Source organism: Pygocentrus nattereri, chromosome 8 (genome assembly GCF_015220715.1).
Source record: "Pygocentrus nattereri isolate fPygNat1 chromosome 8, fPygNat1.pri, whole genome shotgun sequence".
Lineage (NCBI taxonomy): Eukaryota > Metazoa > Chordata > Actinopteri > Characiformes > Serrasalmidae > Pygocentrus > Pygocentrus nattereri.
The window spans coordinates 43,964,200-43,990,434 of record NC_051218.1 but is presented as its reverse complement, the minus strand read 5'-3'; the positions used below and the strand labels follow the sequence as shown (position 1 = coordinate 43,990,434).

The following is a 26,235-nucleotide window of genomic DNA, read 5'->3' as shown; positions in this document are numbered from 1 at the left end:
AATGCATGCTAATCCAGGAACATATTTTAGAGTTAGATTTAGAGTTAAATGAGACTAAAAATGCCTCTGATGAGAGTTTTGATAGTTCTAATGCAGCAGCTGTACAAACCATTGGGTTTAGTGCAAGCTCCCAGCAGGTTGACCACATTGAGGTGGTTTCCAATGTGAATGAGGATTTTCAACTCTGACATTAGGGCTTTGTGTTCACTGGCTGTCGCTCCCTCTGTAATGCACACGCACACACACACACACACACACACACACACACACACACAAGACAAAAAACACTTACAATGAATGTCAACGTCTTTACAGTCACCATCTGTGAGGGATAAGCTTGTGATTAAGATCTAACCTTTGAGCATCTTGACAGCCACAGTGCCTAAACCGCTGTTCTTGTCATTCCCATAAATGGAGGCCTCTACAACCTTCCCAAAAGCACCATGACCAAGCACCTTCCCTGCAAATGTTTCAAAGAAGAACACAAGTGATATATCATGGTGAAAGTATACATGTATTTATGTTTAAAATGAATGTCCAGTACACAGAATGTCCTAGTATTACTGCACTATTCATATCTGCAGTCTATTACTGCACTATTCATATCTGCAGTCTATTACTGCACTATTCATATTTGCAGTCTATTACTGCACTATTCATATTTGCAGTCTATTACTGCACTATTCATATTTGCACCAACAATTGCTGCACAAGTTTACTCTACATACTTATCTTTTACATATGCTGCTCTCGTAGGATAATACTACCTTATTGTATGCTCTACACTCTCTCTGTATACATGAATATTATATTTATACTTGCATATCTATTTTTTTACCACTATAAACTATGCTTCTGCACTTCATATGTAAATAATAGTGTATTTTGCACTTCTGATTAGATGCTAACTGCATTTCATTGGCTCTGTACCTGCATTCTGCAATAAAGTTTAATCTAATCTAATCAAATAGCGTTACTGCTTAAAAATGTCTTCTGGACTGGCATCCAAAAATACTGAACCCAGTCAGTAAAACAAAGTTTTCTCTTTATTAGTCTGTCGTAAGAATATTATATTGTTCTGTAGTAAAATTATTCCACTTTTTTATAGACAGCTTTTATTTGTTTTTAGTAATCTTATCAAGTAAAGATATCTTATATTTTTTGGCAGATTATTTTACTGTACACCTCACTTATTTATACTCTTTAAGCTGTCTGTATTGAGCTGTGCTGAAGTATTGCATTTCTTTTTTCCATCCATACCAAGGCGCAGCCGGTCCCGTGGGATTTCCCACTGGTTGGAGTCGTAAGGCAGGTATTCGCACTGCTCCTCCAGAGGCACCTCCCCTGGGTCCATTATGATGGACAGGTAGTTTGTCTTGATATCAGCTGGGTTCACCTGCAGGACAGCATCAAATTGCCATTACCGCAGGCTGATGCCAGTCTCTGTAGCACAGAAACAGCCAGCCAAGAGCAGGATGAGTTCCACAGCAGTTGCTTTTTGCAAAACTGCTGACAGTGACCCTATTTCAAACAGCAGTGTTCACCTTAAATCTGTCCAGGCAAACATGAACTGGGCTGCTGATTTGTTTTGCTTGAGGCATGGCATCACCACCTGGGTCTGACTATCAATAGTTTATTTCTGTAAGTTATGGACAACTTGGAGCTGGAGGCAGAACAGACTGATCTACAGTTAGGACTTTGGACATCTGTGAGCAGTCACGTTCGGTCCACAGCAGAGAGGGACAAGCAGTGGAGTGTAATGAATTGACCTGTGATGAGGAAGCAAATCCAACATTTGTCATAGATTAGACTGTAACTCTCCACTAACCCGCTTGACATTGCAGAAAATGAGGATGAGCAGGACCCAGAAGAAGACAGCGATGACTCCAGTTCCAATGAGGATCACTATCTCTACATTCGTGCTGTCATCAGAACCTGGTGCAGGAAAAAAAATTGTAACATTGCTTTTGAAGTCGTTTCCTAACATCCGTGTCCACATATAGGGCAGGACATCCTCTTAACCTCCAAACCAGTGTCCTTCCCTGTTCCAGACTCAACCAAACATGTAAGAGCCTGTGTCCAAACATCTGGGCTTTAGTGTCCTTCACTGACCATTACAGAAGATTTACCAGCATTACTGTTCTTGATAACATGCATTGCAATATTTAAAATGAAACAAAAGTTTAGCTTAAGATTTCTGACACCTGAATCCTGCTCTCATGTTTTTATGTATTATATAGTTGGTCAAAGTACATGTTGATTTTCTATGTGAAAATTAAGGATTAAGTGGGAACAAACTTAAATATTGTTTTTTGAACAATTTTTGCAATGTACATTTATTAATGTATTTACATATTAACTATTATTTATTCTATTATGACCCCAATTCCAAAAAAGTTGGGACAATGTGTAAAATGTAAATAAATGTAAATAAAAACAGTGCACTTATTTGCAAATCTCATAGACCCATATTTTAATCACAGTAGAACACAGAACATTTTTGTTTCATGATGCAGCAAATGTTTTCTGTTCGTGAAAGGTCTGGACTGCAGACAGGCCAGTTCAGCACCTGGAATCTTCTTCTGCATGCCACGCTGTTGTGATAGATGCTGTATGTGTTTTACTGTCTTGCTGAAATATGCCTGGCATTCCCTGAAAGAGATGCTGTCTGGATGAGAGTATATGTTGTTCTAGAACCTCTATATACTGTTCAGCATTGATAGAGCTTTTCCAGATGTGCAAGCTGCCCACACCATAGGCACTAATGCACTCAGCCAATCGACAAAACAAGCATTCTGAACAGGTGTGCCCACACTTTCACACAGGATTGTACAGATCATGAAGACTGAATATCAGGAAATAGTATGAAGAGCTGCTAAATAATGTCAACGTCCAAAAAAAATACATTTCTGCTGATTTGTATTTTTCCTCTGGACATGGAAGCTGTCTGCTACAGTGTGTAATGCTGTGACAGTGTGATCTCGAACACTTAATAGTTTATCATTTCGATTACAATATTCGAAAGAAGACATAGAGCACGAAAGCAAGAGGCAGCATGTGGGGGTGTGGTTAGCAGGTATGAGCGCCAAGTCGACCTTACAAAGGCTGACATATCATTCCGAGGCCTTAGGTGACCTTGTGCTGCTTGGATCAACAATCTATCCCAGCAAAGAGTGGAAAAGAAAACAGTCAGCAGAAGCAGTATACCATGTGTAACGTTACTCCCTGTGCAAAAGTCTCTCACCAATAACAGACACGGTTGCTGAGGAGTGGATGCAGCCTCTCTGGTTGCAGGCGATACATGTGTAAATACCGGCGTCTTCCTCGCGGACACGCTGGATGCTAAGCGTCCGGTTGGAGTCCTGCAGCAGGATCCCTGCGCACATCCACAAAGCTGTCAGTCATATTTGCACACTAGACAACCCCACAGTCAGCCAACTGTGGGACTTTGACTAGTGGCTTGTCTACTAATGAGCTGGCTCTCGGTCCAGTTCACTGAGTAGTCACAGAATGTTTGGAATATAATAGGACGTCATTACAAACATAACTTTAGCCATGGCACATATTTAAGTATCAGGGTCTGTTAAAAAATGGTGAACAGGCTTATGGCCCCAGTCTGGAACGCCAGTCTCGACACAGGCTTGCCACCAGGGGGCATCAGTTCATTCTTTACGCTCTTAAAAAAAACAGATGTCCTCAGAAACCACTCATGGAGGTGTCCAGTCTTATCTCAAAAGGGCCAGTGTGGCTGCAGGCTTTCATTGTAATCAAACAGGAGCTCCCCAGACTCTACTTGTTCATTCAGTTGGTCTCGAACTATTGATCATGTGTGATCCTGCTTTGTTGGAATGAAAATCTGCGGACACACCAGACCTTTGTGGACAAGATTGAACACCCCGTGTTAATTTATCTCTTGTTCAGCTCACACCATGACTGCATTCAGGATAGCAATGCTATCTTTAATTATTAACCCCAGGGGTTTGTCTTTGTGCTTATTTAGAGAAGTGCCAGTCAGCTCTGGATGACCTCCCTTGGATTTTTTGCATCACTGCTTTACAAGGGCCATAACACACGACGCAAAAACTTGATTACAAGCAACCGCTTGCATGCATCAGTCAACATGCCAGCAGAGTTGCTTATGGTGATGAGATTTGTAAAATGCTCCAGTGTCCAAAATCAATTGACATTATCAGTCTGGACAATTTGGTATTATTTTTAAATATTTTTTTAGCATCTTCACATAAGCATCGTAATGACACAGCGACAACATCTGAAGATGTGATGGCTTTCATGATTGGATTGCTGAGGTTATCAAGCTGCCAGTTCTTAGTAAAGTTACATACACAGATCAGGCATAACATTATGACGTTTCTGTGCTCAATGTCCATTTTATCAGCTCCACTTACTGTATAGCTGCACTTTGTAGTTCTACAGTTACAGACTGTAGTCCATCTGTTTGCTTACTTTGTTCTACCATGTTCTTCAGTGATCAGAACCTCTATGGATCCTCACAGAGCAGGTACTATTTGGGTGGTGCATCATTCTCAGCACTATAGTAACACTACTGCATGCCAGAACCAAAAATATCCAACCAAGAGCATCCTGTGACCACTGATGAAGGACTAGAGGATGACCAGCACAAGCTGTGCAGCAACAGATGAGCTGACGTCTCTGCTCTGACTTTGCACCTACAAGCTGGACTGACAAGGTAGGAGTGTCTAATAGAGTGGACAGTGAGTGGACACAGTGTTTAAAAATTCCAGCAGCACTGCTGTGTCTGATCCATTCAAAGCAGCGCAACACACACTAACACCACCACCACGAGGGTCCATGGGGGTCCTGACCACTGAAGAACAGGGTAAAAGGGGGCTAACAAAGTACCAGAGAAACAGATGGACTACAGTCTGTAACTGTAGAACTACAGAGTGCAGCTATACAGTAAGTGGAGCTGATAAAATGGACAATGAGCGGAGAAACAAGGAGGTGGTCATGTAATGCCTCATCGGTGTACAGTACCATTCAAAAGCCAGAGACTACCTGTCTTTACTTATCTTTTAGTCAAAATGGCAATTCAGTAAAACTTTTTGACATTTCAGGATATTTTTGAGGTTGACATGTATGGTAACTCGCTTGAACAAGGAAGGTGAAGGTCAAACAAAAAAAAAAGTAGTTTTCAAAACTGAAGCTCAAAAAATTATTAAGAGAAAATAGTGCAAGGATTGTTAATGATCTTATTAGTTGGTCAGGTGGATTAGTGTAGAGAAAACACAAAAATGTGCAGGACAGGGGTACTCCCGGACCTCTGGAGTAGCTTAACCCTTCACCTACAAACACTAGACAATTTTAATGACTACCATGCCAGAGTGTTTATGTGTTTATGTGTCCAATTAGGTTAATGAGAAACATAAGGTCAGGGCAGTTTCACTGGATCGAAAGTCTTTAAAAATCCCTATGATCCCACTATGGAGCATAATTAATCAGCAGTCTGGTTTTGTACACATTACAGCCGTCCTCCCTGGCAGCATAGCATCCTCCCTCCCTTATCGAACTTCATTCGCTCCTGTTTGAACAGGCAAACACACCGTATTAAAAATTGCATAATGCTATTCATCTTATAATCTACCAAGACCCGCATTCATTCTGAGAGCTGTCAGCCATCACTCATCCAAAGCACTCTTTTATTCGTGCTTTATTCCAAAGCCGCTGCATCCAATGCCTTGCTCCAGTGGCCTGCCCAGCATCTGCCAATCAAGCTGCCAAATGGAACTCTAGAATCAACTTGAATACGAAGTAGAGCTTCATTAGAGCGAATGGTATATGAGTCTCTTGGTTGCTGAGTGAGTGTGCGAGCGTGTTTGCTAGCGCTGATAGAATTCAAGTGTAGAAAGCTTTAATGGAGTCATTTTTTAGACTGAAAAATGGTAAAGTTTGTGATAATTTGAACACTGCTGAATAGTATAAGGGAAAGAGAGTGGAAAAAAAGGAAACGGGAAAAGAGAGGAAACGTATTAAGTGGAATTACTGTCACCAGCAGCTATAAGCACCATCTGAGGCAGAAACGCTCTCATCCTCAGTATATGAATCATTTTTGCATAAAAAAAGGGGGGGGCCAACCTGATACTTGGTGAAGTGGCTGGTTGTCTTTAAACCAAGAAAGCTTCGGAGAAGGAGTGCCCTCAACATCACACTCCATCTGCAGAGACGCACTGACATTCACTGTCTGGTTGGTGGGGTTGTGCCTGTATCTTGGGGCCTCCAGGGCTGGTGAGAGAAGAGAGGGATTGGGACAGAGAGCAAGAGAGAGTGAGTGACAAATAGACATACAGAGAGATGGAAGGAGATGCAGTGAGAAAGGGTCATCGCACTGTGGTCAGTGTTTACAGCAAATCGATTGTGCATTTATGGCACAGTTAATGCCTTAACGCTGTTCTTCTCCATGTGTTGCCTCATGGGATTTAAAGAGCATTAAAAGTCCCACTTACATCAAAAGTATCTTGGCAAAGCAGGCAGCTGTCAAAATCACTGACATACTGACATATATGAAGAGTGAGTAAGCTATGTGCATGAATAATATACTGAGAGCAGGGACTGAACATGAATTTTAATAGAGAAGGAGACATGAGAGATGGAGAGATAAGCACATTTAGGTTCAATATCCTGATTATGATATTACACATGAGCTCACCAGGAAAATGTGCCTAGAGACTGAAGTTCAACAAGTTCATGAGCTCATGAGTTCACAATGGTAAGATCTAGGCTTTATTATCTCCTATTTATTTATGGACTTTATCATTAAGTCCAGCTCATACACACAGTGCTCCTTCAGTGATTTCTAGCCCTGGGATAGGGGTACTCTGCACACCTGATCCAACTAATCAAGTAATAAACAAAAGTGAAAACAAATGTCCGAAAGTATCAAGACAACCCTTCTAATTAGTGAAGTCAGCTACTCTAAGGTGAACCCAGTTCTGACACAAGCTTTCACGGCTGGTATAATTTCCATGGAAAAGCATTACAAATGGAAAGGGATGCTCTAGCGTAGCCGCAAATGAGCCTATGGTCACCATGCCCAGTGTTGAGTGTTGGCTAGAGGGGTATTAACCCCTTAAATGGCCTAGGCCTACCAACAGTTTTATTACATACATTTATTAATGCTTCTATAACCTAAGAATAGCTCTGCATCTTTGCACAAAAGTCCATGTAGTTACTGAGTAATAAGCCTTAGTATGTAATAAGCCTGGATTTTAACGGGTTCATCTCTTCCAGCATCGGGCTGTGCAGCAGTGGAACTGCACCTCAAGTAATGGAGCTCAATCTAATATCTTTGGTATGGGTTGGAGTGGCATTTGTGATCCAGAACTGATCATTCAACATCAGTACCTGAGTTTAGGGTGGTCAGAGGGCTCATTTGCATGCCACAGGCCTCTAATATCAGTATTGCACAGGGCAATAATATGATGACAATTATCAAATGATATATTATAGTGACACATTATATTGATAATTATAATTATGATGCTATTATATTATCACAAATTATATTATTACATATATTTAAGTAAAAAGTATGTGTGAAAGTCACAGGTACTACAGAATCATGGATGGTAACTGCTCTGTATTCAGGAAAGTCCCCTCACCCTTTACGGGGACATATTTGCGATGGCAATGCTTCTCTCCGCTGCGCCGGTTTTGCACCTCACACACATAGTTGCCCTCATCTTGGAGCTGCAGGCTGGGAAAGGTGAGCTCCAAAACCCAGTTGTTGCTGGAAGCCTGAAAGGAGAGCTTTCCACCCAGGGCCTCGGCATACTGGTGCAGGCTTTTGCAGTCCTCCGGGGGCACAGCCTGGGGGTCCAGCCGGTACCAGTGCAGGTTTTCATAAGTGTAATTGTCAGCACTGCATTTCAGGCTTACTGACTCCTGCTCCAGAGGCTCCTCTGTGGGCTCCATCTCAATCCCAAAGCCTTCTGGAATGGCTAGATGGAAAAAAAGGTTGAAAGATTAGAGACAGAAAAGAGGGTTTGACTTTGGTATAAAGACAGAAGTTCAGGAGGTCAGTGCAATTTTAAGCTATTTGAGTGAATTTAGCTTGAGTGAATTAGAGTGCCCTAAAAATCTGCAACTCGCCTTAATCTCTTCTTGTTATACTGGGTTACGACAGGTTAGGTTAAGGGAATTACAAAGGGAAGAACTAAATACAAAAGAAAATGCTTTTTCTCTAATAACCTTACATAATGTTTTACATCAGCAAGTCCTAATCCTGGCACTGGAGGGCTCAGCACCACACAATTTAGACTTTTTCCGGCACTCATCTTATGAAGGGCTTAATAATTAACTGATGAGTGGAATCAGGTGTGCAGTGAAGTTGGTACTCCAGATCCAAGATCAATGACCTTATGTTTAATGACTGCAATCGAGTGATTAAAAATGCTTATTTGATGCAGGTACAAGTGCTTTCCCACTGCGTAGGCAAGACTCACTGGTGACATAGAAGTAAATGAGACGTTCATCTTTCCCCACTTTGTTCTCTGCTGAGCATTTGTACATAGCGGAGACGTTGGCATTTCGAATGACCACGCGGCCCACTGTCTGCAGGGAAAAAAACAGAAGCCACGTTAACTCGGGATTTACTCTTCCCCTTCCCAGATGTGGAGATCAAACATGGTAATGAACTCCATGGTACATGACTCCTTTGCGCCCTTCCATCACTCTTTTTTTCACCCCAACACACAGGAGATGACCTCACACGTGTGACAGAAAACAGGAAGTTTGAGCTCCGAGCATGCATGTTTATTCCCACTCCTTCCAGGAAGTGTGGAGAGGAAGAAGGGTTTAAATATTTCGAATGTGGAAACAGCAACGTTTGCCCCCTCGTTCACTCCTTGTGACTGAAAAACTTTGTCAGGGTTCAAATATTTGGGTCACTTATATAAAAATAAAGGCTGATGGTTCAGGTTTGCAGGGGGGCACTTACATAAATGCTCACACTCAGTTGTTTGTGCACTCCGTCTCCGTCAATGAGTAACTGTTGTGTAATATTAAGACAGTGGATGAAATCGGGAACACAAACCTTTTGTTTGCCATCCACTGGCTCAAGCCAAGTGTCCATGCTGTCGATTGTGTTCACTGTGTGTTCAAGGTCCAGATCGATCCAATCCTGACACAGAGGAACCTCGTCTCGCTGTCCTCTACGAGCTCTGGAAACATTTTAAAGATTAGAGACTCAGTCACTGGAATACTGTGTGGACAGCCTCCATATCTGGCCCGCTTCCAACTACATCTGAAATCAGATCTTTTTTAGTCTAGCTGGAAATCATTTCCTCTCTAAATTGCCTCTTAATATTTAATACACAGAAAAAATAAAAAAGATAACAGGCAACATAATCTTATGTATAGAATGACCGGCTAATTAGGTGCCCAGTCAAAGATCAAATGATGGCTGTGGTGTTTTACTTAAAAAACTCTTCAAATTATAAACAAATAGTCGGTGAAGGGGAGAACTCCTATCAGTATAAAGGGTACATACAGCCATAATTCTAAATGCACTTGAATTTATTAGGGAAAAAGAAAAACTATAAACAGTACTGTGAAAAAAGCAGACACTACATTTATTTCATTTTCTGTCAAAATGGCCATGAAGTACAAGTTTTTCATTTTTAAGTGTCAGGAAAAAAAGCAGAAAACATTACACAGAAGCCTCAACATCTAAAATACAATACTAATTTTTTTACTATGTAGTCTTTCTGCCCTTTATTCCCACTTTATTCATTCTTTTTCTGGGAGACTCAAAGAAAAAGTTCTTCAAAGAAATCTGCAATTTACACATATTTCAGTCAAAGTTCAGTCTTAGACATTGGCTGCATTTGACTGCTTCCCATGCTCCAAGTAATTCAAGACACATTCAGTAATGCTGAAGTCGAGGCCATGGGATGGCTAGTCTATTGTTGTGAGAACACCAGCAGCTTCTTTGTTTGATTTGCAAAATCTCCTTTTCTCAGTAACAGCTTCTTGACAGCCTGATATCTTTTCAGACTCATAAGATTTAGTTGTCTTACAGTGGAAGCATGGATAAAAAACACTGGTGGATTTTTTTTGAGATTGGAAGAAAGAGTAAAGCCTGGTTTTCTACTGTCTTTCTTTGAAAGTGAAAGTGCTGTTTGTCTGATAGTGACTACCAGGTCTTGCATGGCTATTAGACATCCTTTTTTCTTTTATATTTTAATTATGTTTTGATCTTCAGTTTTGGAAGCTTTTGTTGTTTTCACTTATTTTGCTTTACTTCTCTTATTACACACACACACACACACACACAGGCCACTTTATTAGGTACACCTTGCTAGTAAAAGGTTGGACCCCCTTTTTCCTTCACAACTGCCTTAATTCTTCGTGGCAGACTTTCAACAAGGTGTTGGAAACGTTCCTCAGAGATTTTGGTTGGTTATTTGAGTTCCTGTTCCCTTTCTATCATCTGGAACCAGTCTGCCCATTCTCCTCTGACCTCTCACATCAACAAGACATTTTCGTCCACACAACTGACCGCTCACTGGATATTCCCTCTTTTTCGGACCGTTCTCTGTAAACCCTAGAGATGGTTGTGCGTGAAAATCCCAGTAGATCAGCAGTTTCTGAAATACTCAGACCAGCCCGTCTGGCACCAACAACCACGCCACGTTCAAAGCCCCTTAAATCCCCTTTCTTCCCCGTTCTGATGCTCGGTCTGCACTTCAGCAAGTTGTCTTGACCACCTCTACATACATGATTGGCTGATTAGCTATTTGTGTTAACAAGCAACTGAACAGTGGCCGGAGAGTGTATATCTCCATTTTTGCTTTTTTCCAGTTTTTGACATAAATTAAAAACATCTGTTGCCCTTCACCTTCATGTATAAATTTCATTAAGTGACCAAACGAAATGGACCAAAATGGCAAAAACTCTGGTTCCAATGACTCACATTAAAATTAAAATAAGTTTTTCACTTCTCCTGTAGGTTATCGTTTTGTAGATACAAGGTTTTCTTCCAACAGCAGATATATTTTAGGGTGAATACTCCAATGCTAATAAATGCTTATACTATTTTATACCCAAAGTCCAGGTGGTAATCATTTGCAAGGAAATCTAAGAATAAAGCTTTTTAAGTCCTGGTCACTAGCAGGAAGATTTGTGGATTTCTAGGGCAAGGAGAGGAAAAGTGGGTGTCTGGTGATGATCCCTACATCCGCCATGACCATTGTGAGTGCGTGTGTTTGTGTGTGAGAGATAAGGAGGATGTGCAGATGGATGGAGGAAGCGTTTTCAGATGCTTCTGCCTTCCTGTGGATGATGGGGGCTAACGAAGGACTCACATGAAGGCCACACACAGACTTGGTGTCTGAATCATTTACAAGGCAGGACTGGCACATACCAGTAATATCCTACTTAAGTGGCAGCGTGAAGGAAGAAAGGTAACAACAAGGAACGAAAATGCAGCAACCTCAGATAAACAGGTAATGCACACGCTCGTGAGCTGGTGAGACATGCTGGTCAGAATAGGTGTGGAAAAGCCTCCCAGGCTTGCACACACATGCATGCGAGCACAAGCGTACACGTGCGCGTGTGTGTGTTTAAATATTTCAGTGTGTGTGTAGGTGGACGCTTAGAGAGAGCAGGTACCCTGGGTCTCAGCTGTGAGCGCGTGGGCGTGATGCGGATGCATGAAGGAGGCTGGAGCTCGCCTGCGGCTCACCCCGCACCAACCCACACGGCTCAGCTGTGTCCAGACTCCATTCCAGCCAAGACAGGCTCTGGGAGTGACTACAGCAGCACAGCATGACCACATAGCCGTGGAGAAAGTCCAGCAGAGGAGATAGTTAGATCTATCCTGCTCTCTTGCCTCAGTAAAGTTTGTTTAATAAACATTGTTTAGGTCACTTTCGTTTACAATGATAGATGTTAAACTATCACACTCATGATTACAGTACACCTCGATTTACTTTAGTTCCTTTTCATTTCCTTCAGCCTGTGCTGTGTGAAACACTTCAGGGCCACCAATATAGATTCCATATTGCTTATTCATCATTCATCATTCACTTTGCTTCTATATTGGTTCCACTGCTTTCCTTGAAGCGTTATAGGAGGAACTGGACCTAACTCCATTTAAAGAATGCTGACTTACTATGTGGGCTTGCTTTCTGCCACTGCTAAAGAAAACAGTGGCACCCATCCATCTTATTCTTGACTGAGATTTTGAGAAAAAGAGATTTGTGACCCTTTTCAATGCTTTTTTTTTTAACATGCCCATGCCAACTTCGACTCTTCACTCGGAAATGCATCACACCTATGTTACACAAGTGGCTGTTTGCGGCAGAACGGAAGGATGGGACAGTGATAAGTGGATTTTTCAAAGCTCGCCCTTAGCTAGAATAATGACAACTATGCAAAATTTGTTATTATAATGTTTTTTGGGGTTTTTTTTTTAAGTTTGAACAAAATGAACATAATATTTGTGAATAACAGCTTTGCCTGGATACAAATGTTGGTTTAAAATCGTGGCATATTGTCTTTCTTTCTAATTACCTTGCTTGTTAACTACCGAGCTAGAACAGTAAGGTGAGAAGCTGTCATGTGACAAATTGAGTAGCTGGCTTAAAAACTAAGTATAAAATGTTCAGAATATTTCAATGTGCAAGACTTTTTTATATTGTGTAGTAGCTGTGTAGTCACATACACACTCAGAAATAAAGGTAGTAAACTGTCACTGGGGCAGTTCCCGTCTTGTCACTGGGGAGGCACCCTGAAGGGTGCATCTCAGTCCCTTTAGTCAGGGAACATAACTGAACCATAATCCACTGAAATTATCTGTTCTAAGATGTACTGACTCCACACGCCCCGCCTCGCCTCCAGGCTTTTATTCTACCGTTCTGATTTAAAACATTTGGTTATGAAAAGGTACAAATACGAACTTTTCACCTGGAGAAACTGATTTAAGGTGGACACTCAGACCTTAAAACCACTGTTGGAGCTTTGAGGGAACATTTACATTGTTTGTACCTTGATGAATGAAAAATGTACCTGCACAGAACCTTCATTTATGACAGTGTAGTTGTATCCTAACTGGTGTGTTCATTTGCTACCTAGTAGTTGGCTATCTAAAATGGACAAGAATCTGTCACCTTGGATGCCAGATAGATTTATAGTTACATTTGTCAGGAAGTAGCCTGCTTCCCTAAGATTTTTGGACAAATATCCTTGAATTTGCATCTTGTCAACTTCTGCCAATTTCTGCAGTGCATGGCTCACTGGCTTTGTGGCTCCATGATTTTGAGGGCGGGTGGAGTCCTATACATAACTCACCCCACCAGGATTCTCTGCAACCGTCTGTGGCTACCGCATTTCTGGCGAACGCGGGAGACGTGGCGTAGGCCTCTCGTCTTTCACTACAGAGAAAATAAACGCTGCACTCCAAAAAATGCGAGAGGGAGAGTGTCCCCTTTGGGTGGGTGATGGCTGGCGAAGTTCCAAAAGGGACAAAGACTATCTGCCCTGAACTCAAACTGAACCGCCAAGGTCTTGCGTTTAATGTTCGAATGATTTCGACAGCTTTGTGAACGAACATAATACTCCCATGGACACAAGCCTGAGGTGGAGGGCGAAAATCCCTTCAGTGCAGCAATATCCTGAGACTTAGACTTGTTTTGAGTACATCTTAACCTCCAGGTCTTTCAATCTTGACAGACAGATGTGTTCTGCAAAAAGGAGCAGAACTGAAGCATCATGAAGTTCAGTAGATAAGACATCTGCAAAATGCTCAAGGCTGTACCTGCGTTCAGTTCTCTGACAACACAGCCTTTGACTGAGGGTTCCAAAGTAAAGCTTCACTTAGTATCAAAGCAACACGGTTGACACAGGGATATTCGTTTATACAGACCTTTAAACTGGGATAGAAGATTTGAGATCACAATAACTATAAAATATGTGAAAGAATTACATGAATCATTGATAGATCCTCTGTTTAGTATTGAAAAAACAATCTCCTGCTGTAAATGGCACTTACTGTGCTACCACAGTCTGCTTACTGGGGTCCAACTCATATGAACATTTTGTGTCAATGTCAATTTTTGTGGGTCAAAAATTCAGATAAACAGTAAATCGCCCAATATAATTTTGTTTTATTTTTACATTTTAGATTATCATTTTGAACTCCAGCAGTTCTGGAGTAGCTGAACTCCAGACTGACTGACAAGATTGTCAGTTGTTATCTGTCACATTCTGCAAAAGCAGAAACTCATAATGTTAATAAAAATAAATACTGCATTGCAAGAAGTAGAGCAACCCAGTATTCTTTGCAGTTTTGGTTTCTATCAGCTATTTTTTTATTAGTTCACTCCATTAAAAAAGTATTTTGTCCAAATGCTAAAGGTTTGCTTTCCATTATACATGTTTTCTGCATTGCTGTGATAAAAAGACGGGCATGTGCATAAGAAACCTAAAACTCTTATGAGCTAGGCCCTTATTTTTGGTACTCTATTGGTGGCAAATACGCCAATCCAAATCTGCAGGATGTCAATATCAAACAATATTATCATCCAACTGATATATCAGTCAAGTCTTACTACTTACGTCGTCCTGTTGGTGGAATTCAGGTCGCAGGGGCTCCACGGTCTCCACTGCCAGGAGATGGTAGTCGGTGGCGGGTAACCAGTGGCGGTACAGGTAAGAGTCTGACGGCTACCCCTCCTGTAGGGGTTGGTAGGTACTGCAGCCTCCTTTTCGTGGATCTGAGGTGGCACTTCGCAAAAAAGTAAAAATATGGTAAATGCCTTATAAAGGCCCACACAGACACAGTACATCATTAATAATCAGTTTGCTTACACATAATATGTCCAAAAATCTTCATTTGGCTGAATTACCCATTTAGAAAGAGTGTAAAGATACTTTGCACATATAGTGTACTGATGAGCTCATGTCATTGCTGTACTATACAGTAAAAGGAAAGACTTACCATTGATGATGAGAATGAAGTGGAGTTTTTTCTCTATGCCAGCAGCACTGTTCTTTAAAACCACCGTGTAGTCTCCTGCATCCTCTTTACGCACATCCCTGATCTCTAGGTGGTGATCTCGAGACTTAAATCGACTGAACTCTGGCCGTCTCGTTATCAGCGTCAGGTTTTTATACCTGCACACATGCTACAACATTAACTTACACTGCGTTTCATAAAAGAAGGGCAGAGAAGACATCACTGACATGTAGTTTTAGAAACATAAGCTGTAGTGACTGTAATGTAAAAAACCCATAACCCACATCTGTAATCTTTACAATATTTGGATCTGTGCAACCTAAAACTATTTCTGTCATAACACTACAAAATAAATTGCACCTACTTAAATCAGCAGACATTATCTCTATATAAATATATTATGACTTCTTTTAAAATACAGCTTGAGATTACCAATGGGTGGCTGGAGCGGGGTATGCAGACACTCTAACAGACAACTTGACTGACTTTTGTCCAACAGTAGCTTCCACCATGGAACCATTCCTGTAGTCCAAACTAATGAACGGCTTCTCTGAAATGCAAGGGATTAAAGATTGAGGACCATTAAAAATAAACAATCAAGATAATGCTGAATTCTGTTATTCTTGGTTGAATGTATTTACACTGTTGTTCTAAGGAGTGCACAGTATATTGACCAGTAGCCCATATTATTCACTTATGAATGGGATAATTTAATTATTTTAATTAATTGCAAAATGTTGCCTCAGGGCAACAAATCCATTTCCCTCTCTTTATAATAACATCCATATTTAAAGACAATAACAGGGTTAACAACAAAGGGAACAGTTTGAGTATGTCAACAAAAAGCATGTTCCTTGCCATACTCTTATCTCTTTTAAACCTCTTTTTAACATTCAGTATCACTTTTTTGTTGTGAAAATGTTTGTTGCCTAGAAGCAACACTGTGCAACAATGCAATGGATTTGACCAGTTACAAGCCAGGTCTCACCACTTCAGGGAACAGAGCTCTATATCATTTCTTTCCATTGTCGCAGAATGTTGCCTCAAGGCAACACAGCACAAAGTAACCCCTGCACAAATTATTTACAAAAATGCATTGATATTTAATAAATTTCATGCCAGAAAAGTGAACAGAATTTTTTAAATTGCTCTCATAACCTGTGCAGTAGAGGGTTAATACTAGGGTGAAACTGGAATTATAGCTGATAAATATTGATAATTTCACTTACTTACTTGCTTACTGTGTTGTTAGAAGTGGCTCTTAAAAAATAATTAGCAGTTATTGGTATCGATATTACAGCAAGGTGTTAATTATCAGTTATCATTATTTGCCCTGTATTTCCACATTAGTCAATCCCTAATTTTTGGATCCTCTAGACTTACCATGCACTATGACCAACATGAAGCGTTCCAAACTCGTTTCCATGCTGTTAGCAGAGCAGGTGTAGAAACCAGAGTCGTTGACATTGACGTTGCGGATGGTTAGGATGCTTGTGGCCTCCGTGGCTTGGTACATGATTTGGCGTACAGAGTACAAACTCACTTTCCTGTTCTCCTGTAAGCATAGCGATAACCATACAGTGAACCAAACAGTTCATATGGCTTTGTAAATTGTTAAGTACTTCACGTTTTACTGTGAAGCGATGATCTGTTTATAAAAAATGATCTCAAATGACATTTTTTTTGAGGAATAATAAAACGTAAAGCATGTTTGTCATGTAAGGTGTCACAAGTAAGATGTGTTTATATGCACCGCCAACGTAAGTCTATGCTGTTATAAATGACCAGTTTGTTGGCTTTATATAACAATCTAGCACCAAAGATATAGGAGGTATGATGCTCTTTCAATACATAGCTGTATGCAATACTTTGGCAGCAGTGGTCAAATAACAAGACGTACACACCCTCTACAGAGCATACACTGCTGCATGGTTTAATGCAGCATTAGAGTGTGTTCACTGTATACACATAAAATATAAATATAAATGTGGCCTGCACAAGTTATGGCACATTTTATGTCATATTATTTTTTTTCTGATATGCTGAACTAAACAAATAAACAGAAACTGTGCAGAAGTTGTCCAGAAATTGCCATACTTATTTCCACTCATTCTGTTTTTCTAAATTTTTTTAAACCAGTTTCGTAAGAGAAGGGACACAGAAGGGACTACTAACAAGTTACTTTAGGAACAAAAGCTGTAGTGCTGAATCAATACCTGTTATGATTCTTTTTGCATATAAAAACCTCACACCCCACATCTTTAACACAATTAGCATATACAGAAATAAATATATACATCAATAAATCCCATGTTGCTTATTTGGATCTTGTTTATTTTGGATCTTGTTGTTTGTTGGAGTTTTTAAACACCTCAGTGTTGCTGCTGGACTGAGAATAGCCCACCAACCAAAAATATCCAGCCAACAGTGTCCTGTGGGCAGCGTCCTGTGACCACTGATGAAGGACTAGAGGACGACCAACACAAACCGTGCAGCAGCAGATGAGCTATCGTCTCTGACTTTACACCTACAAGGTGGACTGACGAGGTAGGAGTGTCTAATAGAGTGGACAGTGAGTGGACACAGTGTTTAAAAACTTCAGCAGCACTGCTGTGTCTGATCCACTCGTACCAGTGCAACACACACTAACACACCACCACCATGTCAGTGTTACTGCAGTGCTGAGAATGATCCACCACCCAAATAGTACCTGCTCTGTGAGGGTCCATGGTGGTCCTGACCACTGAAGAACAGGGTAACAGAGTATCAGAGAAACAGATGGACTACAGTCTGTAACTGTAGAACTACAAAGTGCAGCTACACAGTAAGTGGAGCTGTTAAGATGCACAATGAGCATAGAAACAAGGAGGTGGTCATAATGTCATGCCTGATTGGTGTATGTGTGTGTAGTATATGGGTACCCTTCCCCCAGTCATGAAATCTGAGTAGTCACAGGAGACATGCATTTGAGACACTCAGAAATCAGATCATTCGAGACGGATGTTAATACCAAGTGTGAACAGAGCCTCGGCTGCCAGTTATGATTCAGACAGTCTTCTGTTTTCTTTAGCCAGTGTGGTCAAGCAAGGCTGCGTTTCTCTAAGAAGCATGAAACACAAGACCTTCTACCTGGATGAAAGCTGAGATTTTCAGTATTCCTTTTTCTGTTTTACTGTTCTGTTTCAAAGAGGTGAAGAAAAATGCAGAAGAATTTCTTCTGAATGCAGAAGAAAAATAAATAAAACAATATTTGTAAGATATATTAAAGCCATCATTTTGACAACCACAGGGCCAGTACAGAAACAGGCATATAAACATCATCACACTACTGACTGATGATGACTCCTGAATGCAATTGCAATATGGCCTCTGGTTGTGTATTATTAAAAGATCAATACGCACTCTAAAATGTCTCGTATTAATCAAACACCTTTCTCAGCTCTGTCTCACAAGAAGCTAATTTATCACGCCTTAGTCAATATGACTCCATTTCTTGCAATACACATAAAAGAGATTTCACAATAATATGAATTTTACAACAGTCACTCATTTACCTTTTGGCCTGGATAGGCCCATTTGAATTCCACGCCTGTATTGAACTCCACCAGTGCTGTGCAGTTGAGGACCAGGATGTCGCCTCGCATCAGCTCGATGGGTGAGTCTTCAGGAAACAGCTTGAGATCATAGAACTTTGCTCCTGTGGGGCATTGCAACCATCAGCATTTTTGTCCAGCCCTTGGAGTCACAGAGGTGTTCAGTGTGGGCTTTTAGCTTTTCACTGGGGTACGTGTCAATAGATTATCCTAAGGCATGGATCCAAATAACTAAATTTGCAAGGATATTCTAATTATGGCTAATTTCTGAAAGATGGCAGTGACTGATGACTTTAATTACATGGTCTGTCTGCCAGTGACGCTCTACAAGTCAAGCCAATTTGGTAATCACACTGAACTGAATAAAAACCCGTTAAGACAATATTTTGGTCCCTGGTAATTTGCTTGTTCGAGTCCAAACCCATACTGCGTAACTTGAGCCAGACTTTAAAACTTTAAAACTCATTATCTGATGCGTTTGATTCAGTGTTTGTGCTGGTGAGCCAGTTTTTAGTGTTATGCTCCATTAGCCTTGCACCGTCATGTCAGCTGAGAAGAATTTAATTTTTCCCCTCTAACAGATAAGGCTATTGCTTTTGGCATACAGTATGTATCTGTTACTGTTTAGATCAAACAAGAATTAGAGCTGACTTCATTCAACAACATAATGACATTAATGTTTTTAAGGGGTCCACAGAATGGGAATGGGAAAACTCCTTTGCCAGCTCCCAAAGGCAGAGCAAAAAAGTTCATATTCTAATACATGTTCTTTAAAATAAAGAGTGCTGTGAAATAATGTCATGCTATACAAATAATTCTTCCTAATTAACTGGATGAACATAGAGAAGCAGTCTTTGTATTTTCTTCAAGGGAAGCCTGCTCAAGAGCAAATGGACTCTCACCAGTTTCCATGACCAAGAAGGCACTGGACATGTATTCTGTGCCATACAATGTCAGGGAACAGAAGAAGCCGAAGAACAAGTGCATGCTCTCCATGACGTGTCTGGGGACAGACCAGCCTCTCCTGTTGCTCCATGTGATGTCTTTACCTACCAAAGGCACATGGCCCAGCGGTAACTACAGAACCAAAGACACAAAGATAAACATACATCACCTGGTGAAAGGACATCTTGATAAAATGATGCTTAGGCCTGTTGCAGCTGCCTATTTTAGCACGTACTTGACAATCAGAAAAATAAAAAATCCATGGCATTAGAATTTCAACATCTTACAACAACACTGATCATACAAACTGAAAGAAATTGGCATGTATTGTTGTAAATGTGGAGAGGTTTCAGCTAAGAAAGGCAGATGGCCATGCAATGATAGGGGACAGACTTTGCCTCAGGACAAAGATTTTTGATGCCATAGATTTTATTACATTTTTCATATCTGACTACATGGCCTCAGGAGACAAAGGGTGATAATAGCATGCAGCTACAAACCTCCTGGTCTGGTCACTGAAATAAAGAGTAATAAACAGTATGTCCTTCAGCAGGAGAATGTTAACCCTAAAAATAATCATGGATACACGGGTGCATAATAATGTGTATATTATAGCTCATTTAATTTGAATTGGCCACTCAATTTGCCCTTGTAAGTAACAGTATGGTATACAGTAGAATGGTTAGAACCTTGTTATAAACAGCCAGACTGATTTGATTTGCATGGAATATTTTTTATAAACAACCAAATATTGCCTATCATCCTTAAATTTGTGAGTATTGATATTCCTAAGGCTATATAACACCTACATAAGCTGTTCAAAACAAAACTTGCATAAACATTTTTGAATGCTTATTCTTACAAGTGTCAATTGTCATAACAGCTGCTTTTGTAAATTTTTATTTCATATAGGTCTTTTTAAAGAATAGGCCGGTACGTTTGGTTGATTCTGTGCAACTGTAAACACTCATCTCTTGCAAGCTGCAAGGTAAAGAGCTAGCTAAGCAAGACACCTAATAAGCCAATCCAGCTGCTTTTGAATTGGATTTTAATAGTTTCATAAACTGAACAAAACAGACAATTAAACTGTTAATTGTAATTACTTATAACACAATTAATTGTCAGCTAAAATGTCATGACTGTGACAGATCTACGAAGCGTTACCTTGTGTATTTCTAGATAATGAGTTTTTTATGTTTTTAATCATTTTTACCTAATTTTCTCCCCAATCTAGTACTCGCCAATTCCACCTGCTAGTTAGGACTCCCTCAGTCACATGATGCTTTAACACTAGGAGGGCGAAGGCTAGCACAGGCTTCCTCAGAGACCTGGGAAGCCAGCCATCGTATTTTTTCAAACTGCCGCTAACGCAACGCCATTGGACAGCCGAACGCGTTTGAAGGAAAGCGCCAACCGCCAGATCTGTTACTGATACTGACTACCATCGCGTTGAGTGATGGGGCAGAAGAGGGGGCCATCCTACCCACCCAGAGAGTGAGGCCAATTGTGCTCCGGATGGCTGTAGCATCACCAGGGATCGAACTCACGTTCTCCTCATGACAGGGCCAACTCTTAGACGGCTGCACCACTCAGCATCACCCTAAATAATGAGTTTCTACACATATAATTTTTCTTTTCATGTCTAACTGTAAGGACAGGACAGTTCTCAGATAGACATTAAGGATCTGATCCTAACTCAATAACCCATATCTACCAAGTTGGCCAGTAGAATAGGAGAAGGAGAAGTGAGCCAGCAACTGGAAGGTTGTGGGTTCAAATCTTAGCATTGACTCTGTTTGGGCAAGACGTTTAACCCCCTCCCCCACACGGCACTGCTCTTCGCTCTTGTAGGACCAATAAAGTACAAAACAAAAGGCAGCACTCCTAATCTCTGTTTGGTGTGTAACATGCTGCTATACTTACTGAGAAGAGGGTGACATTCAGATCAGGATCAGAAACCAGACATGGCACCTCAATGTGTGTGTCTGAAGCTCTTATGAAGATGGTCTGCATCTCGTTTCTCTTGACAAATGGGTTACTAGGGTCTATCAGGAAAAAAAAGGTCTAAAGGTCATGCTCACAAATATCAGTAACAATTTCCACTCTTTGTACCACATTCAGGCAAATGAGTTTGATTCTCGACATCCTTTGAAAACTTTAAAGTAAAACGTGTATAAATAAAATCACCATTATGCATAATTTTCCTTTGAATACCGTTATATAACACATACCACAAATACATCATGACTTATGATTATGTCCAGTAATATAGAAGAGTCATGTTACCATCACCACTATTTGCCATGACTGAAGCCATAATCTTTGATGTCAAGACGCTTCATATCACATACTAACTCAATAGTTAGTTCGTCCTCTTTGCTGCAGTAACAGCCTCTACTTTTCTGGAAAGACTTTACACTAGATGCTGAAACATTGCCATGAGGGTTTGACTGCATTCAGCCACAAGAGCTTTTGTGAGTTCAGGTGCTGATGATCAGTTCTGGTTCACAAACTTCTTATCCCAAATGTATTTTATACCGTATAGCTGACGCTTTGCATTGGATATGGTGTCTTCAGGCTCATGTGCAGCTGCTTCAGAGCATCCCTCTCTATTGGTAATGCTTTTCTAAAGAGATTATGCACGCTACATGTGTGCAACTGAACTGTCAGCAATGGGTGCACCCTTAAAGTTCATTAATTCAGTAATTAGAAGGGGTGTCTGAATACTTTTGGACATGGTGTACAGTAAAATAGCAACATAAAAGTTTTACGGACTGATGAGACCTACAATATATCTCCCTTTGAAGCAGCCTAATATGCCACTGTTACTACTTCTGCAATTAGGAGACTTTCATAATTATAGAAAGTAATCATGAGCCCCCATCTCATCTTTCCCCAGCTGTACATACAGAGTGCTTGTACAGTGCTGTTAATTCCTGGTGAAGATTAACCTGTGACTCATCTTTTCATTAAATATCAGAGAGAAGAGCTTATTACAGTTCTGTCAACATTTTACATCAGTGTTTTCAAAATCTCTATGGTTTTGTGTTAGTCAGAGGCCATATGTGGCCGGCTGCTAAAACAAACCGCCCCAAACTTTGCTTTCCACAGGGGGGTTTGCCCCGGTGTTATGTGGATATCACCTGGTGTACGCTTCTCTAAAAGGCTCCATTATTCTTAGAGCTCGCTATTTTTTTCCATTTTTGCCTCACACTGTTCGAAGCAATCAGTCCAATCTGTCGGGGTCCAAGCAAAAGGTCCTTTCTGGAGGCTTATGTTTCTGCCCGCTGGTGGCCCCCATACGCAGGCGTAATAGAAAAAATACACAAATCTGCAGAGCTATGGTGCTTCACAATAAATTAGGGCTTAGCAGGGGAAGTGCCTTCTCAAGGGCTCTTCTGACTAAGCATGGGCACTAATATGCACTCTGATGGCATAAACGATGGAGACAGTGTTTTGCGAGGTATGAGAGATCATGCAGGGAGGTACGGGGAGTTAACCAAAGCCACATGCGGCTCGCCCCGGACCCGCTTCATGCTCCTTCCTAATTTATAGCTGCGATTTCAGCTGCTTCTAATCAGCCCCCTGGTAAGATCTATGGAAAGTGTTTCGGCACCTTGTCAGGAGAAATCACTGAGCATTTCACACAAGTGGACAAGCCAGCAGGACGTCTTTATATGACTCTCCACAGCTCCTTTTCACCCACGCTCTTAAAGCACTGACCGTAGGCAAGAGCGCAGAACCAGACAGGCCTCTGATGGTGTTGTCTGAACTCGGGGCAACACTCAGATATCTCGGGCACAAATTAATTGGTTACAAATACTGGCCTGAATTGGTTCACCATGAGTCAAATTAGCACCATATGCATTTGCAGTGGGCTTTCAAAGCTGTGCATTGTCTGCTATATTCGTGGTGTCTTTTGTTGAAAGTTCCTTTAAAACTTTATATTGTAGCTTGCTTGTCTTTCCCCAGCATATAAATATATATACTGCTGGGCGATATCACAATTAATTGAGCTTTTTACCTCGATTACGACTAATGAACAATCATTTTGCTTTTGTTTTTTTGTTTGTTATCATAGTTCACTGATAAGGTTTGTACTATAAATATGTTCTGCATATTTTAATGTAAATCGGCTCAACAGCCAGATTGGAATTCACAAGGCTTTTGCATCAATCCAACTCGGTTGTCTCAAAAAAAAGTCATACAAATATTAACACTATCCTCGAATGTTTACATTTTGAAGCCTTCCAAATCAATGTAGATGGGAATTTTCTTTAAAACCAAAGCAAATCGAGGAAAAGCACGCTTGTATCACAACTGTGCAATGAGGGAAAACTTAGAAATAAAGAAAACAGCTCTTAATTCCTTCACAAGACACAAGGCCAAAAACAAAGAATGGCACTGTCTGTGTTAAGGCCATTTCATGAGATTTGGCTGCAACTTGCTTTACTTTATTACATTCTTATCTTTTGGTTTATTCAATATTAGGTCTCTTTTGGAGCAACCTCTGAAGCAAAGCAAATAAATTCAAGCTGTAATACCATCCAGTCTTCTTTGATCATTTGAATAAGGGTAGGACTTTAGAATGAAAGTCTTTTGCGTCCTTGTCTGACTCCCAAAGAAAAGAAAAACCGTAGGATGAGATGGTATTCAAGCACAGACAAATTGACTTGTTGGGGGTAAGACAAATAAAAACAGAGTTTGTGATCCACATGTCCTGATGATGTTGTTTGTTCTCGGATGAAGCCATAAATTTCTCAAGGGACCAGAAATGGGCATTCGGTTACATCTGAAATGAATGTAAATGACTTCACTTGGCAAAAGTGTTTTCAATCGGAAATAGGCTCAGACACTGGCCTCTGAACCATTAAGGTCCAATCCCATTTCTTCTTTTTACTCCTACTCCTTTGTTTTTGAGTGTCACCCTAACGCCTTGGAACTGAGTTACAAGGGACAGTGGTTAAAATCTTGCCCTATGAAATGGGACAACCCTCAAAAAAAAAAAAAAAAAAAAAAAAAAAAAAAAAAAAAACATTACTTCATTAACAGCTACTAGAGCTGCTCTGTAGGGGACCCGTCTTCAGTGATTTATGTTCAGGGTCTCAAATGCCTTCAAAGAGCGGGTATAAGACAATTATTTATTACCACCCATCCCTAATTCTACAGTGATATGAAGCTGAAGTCAGATATTCACCAGCATCTTGTTCGAATTTTCCCATTCCACCTTAAATGGTGCAGCAGTTACATTCTGGTGCTTTAGGCATCAGCACTGCCGGACTATTTAAGGCGGAACGGGAAAGTTAGCTAGCTAGCTACTGAGACATTGGCATACTATTTTTTATGCTTGTTATGAAGAAAATGACCAAAATATAATGAAATGATATTAAACCAAGATAATACAGTGGTTAACATATTTTTTAACTGAGAAAATTCTCATATTTGTGGGTTTCTTTGGTCTCTTGTTCAGCCATCTTGTCGGTTTTTCTTTTTTTCTCATTTGTGCCTCTGAAAAACCTCCGTTTGGAGGGCCATGTATCCCTAACACTTTGCCCTACCTCTATATTTCAACAAAAATTGGGACACCCTAGATTTGAACCCACAAAACAGAGGGCTAAGGGCTAAGTGGTAGGGGCAAGGGGTAAAATGGGATTGGGCCAAAATGTGCTCTAATGTGATTGGTCTGAAAAGACAAAAATATTTGTGGTCATTGCCTCAGTTTACCTCGTACAAAGACATATACGCTGGCGGCTGTGATTCCATCGATGACGACTTTAATGTCCTGGTAGAAGCAGCGGTAGTAACCAGTGTCATTGCTTTGGCTTTTGGTTAACACAAGGGTTTTGCAGTAAGGTTTTCCAGGCTCCCCCTGGCACTCTCTCACCGACAACGCTCTCTGGTCATCGACACGGGTGATTGGCTGCTGCCCCTCTCGCTCGCTAAGCTCGACTTTGCTGAGAGACGTTTCAGGCCAGGCCCAGTCCAGAATGAGCTGTCCCCTGGGTCAAGAGATCAGCAAGGGTCAAGCACAGGTCACTGACAACCAGAAAGTTTAGTCAGAGGAAGCCACATGAGACAGATTTGCTTCAGACTTTAAAGCATGCACGATAATGACCTACTGACCTATTGACACTCCTGTGCCTCCACTTGTGAAGCACTCACTGAAATTCTATTCAATGTTCACACTTAGTCTATAATTCTGCAGTGGAATATACTTTATGGCAGTCCCTTGAGCACAGTTCTGTCTCAGAGACAGAATGTATGCATACATTACCTGAACTATACCTCCATGGAGCATAAATACTCGGTAAATATCAATTTTCTCAAATAATAATAATGTGCAATGCGGTTTCATTCCCTTATCTTAGACTCCCCTGGCGCAGACACTGATTGTGGACTACATATAGTAAAAGCCAAAGAAATAACATTGATTTCCTCCCTAACAAGATTATGAAGAACAATGATGTTCTGAACTTGAGCCACGGCTATATAAAATGCATAATGCCGCTCATTAATCACATTGGGATGTGGCCAAAATAGATATTTCCCTTCCCAAGGCTCATGTTTGCTACTGCTGGAAAACAATTTATCCACTGAATTATTTGCCAAGCCAGCTGAAGAAGGATCAGAGATAAATGTAGCTGGATTGCCTTTTTCTTCCCATATGTTCAAAGACATACAGGCAATGCGTTTTCTGAAAAT

The 26,235-nt window shown here is 40.7% G+C and overlaps 1 protein-coding gene across 2 annotated transcripts in view; it reads right to left on the bottom strand.

Annotated features, from left to right (window-relative positions):
- Positions 1-26,235, bottom strand: part of flt4 (fms related receptor tyrosine kinase 4) — a 54,022-nt gene that overhangs the window by 10,732 nt on the left and 17,055 nt on the right. Inside the window, exons 3-19 of one of the 2 annotated variants that reach the window (XM_017712507.2) lie at positions 25,258-25,532; positions 21,457-21,578; positions 19,491-19,665; positions 18,550-18,692; positions 16,379-16,550; positions 15,428-15,545; positions 14,978-15,153; positions 14,596-14,764; positions 9,071-9,197; positions 8,481-8,589; positions 7,638-7,976; positions 6,115-6,261; positions 3,245-3,376; positions 1,829-1,935; positions 1,261-1,396; positions 356-460; positions 110-223 (exon numbers count right to left, since the gene is read on the bottom strand). In XM_017712507.2, the coding sequence (XP_017567996.1) occupies positions 110-223; positions 356-460; positions 1,261-1,396; positions 1,829-1,935; positions 3,245-3,376; positions 6,115-6,261; positions 7,638-7,976; positions 8,481-8,589; positions 9,071-9,197; positions 14,596-14,764; positions 14,978-15,153; positions 15,428-15,545; positions 16,379-16,550; positions 18,550-18,692; positions 19,491-19,665; positions 21,457-21,578; positions 25,258-25,532 (2,666 nt within the window). The remainder of the gene's footprint in view (positions 1-109; positions 224-355; positions 461-1,260; positions 1,397-1,828; positions 1,936-3,244; positions 3,377-6,114; positions 6,262-7,637; positions 7,977-8,480; positions 8,590-9,070; positions 9,198-14,595; positions 14,765-14,977; positions 15,154-15,427; positions 15,546-16,378; positions 16,551-18,549; positions 18,693-19,490; positions 19,666-21,456; positions 21,579-25,257; positions 25,533-26,235) is intronic. The other variant, XM_017712508.2, reaches the window with a different exon arrangement.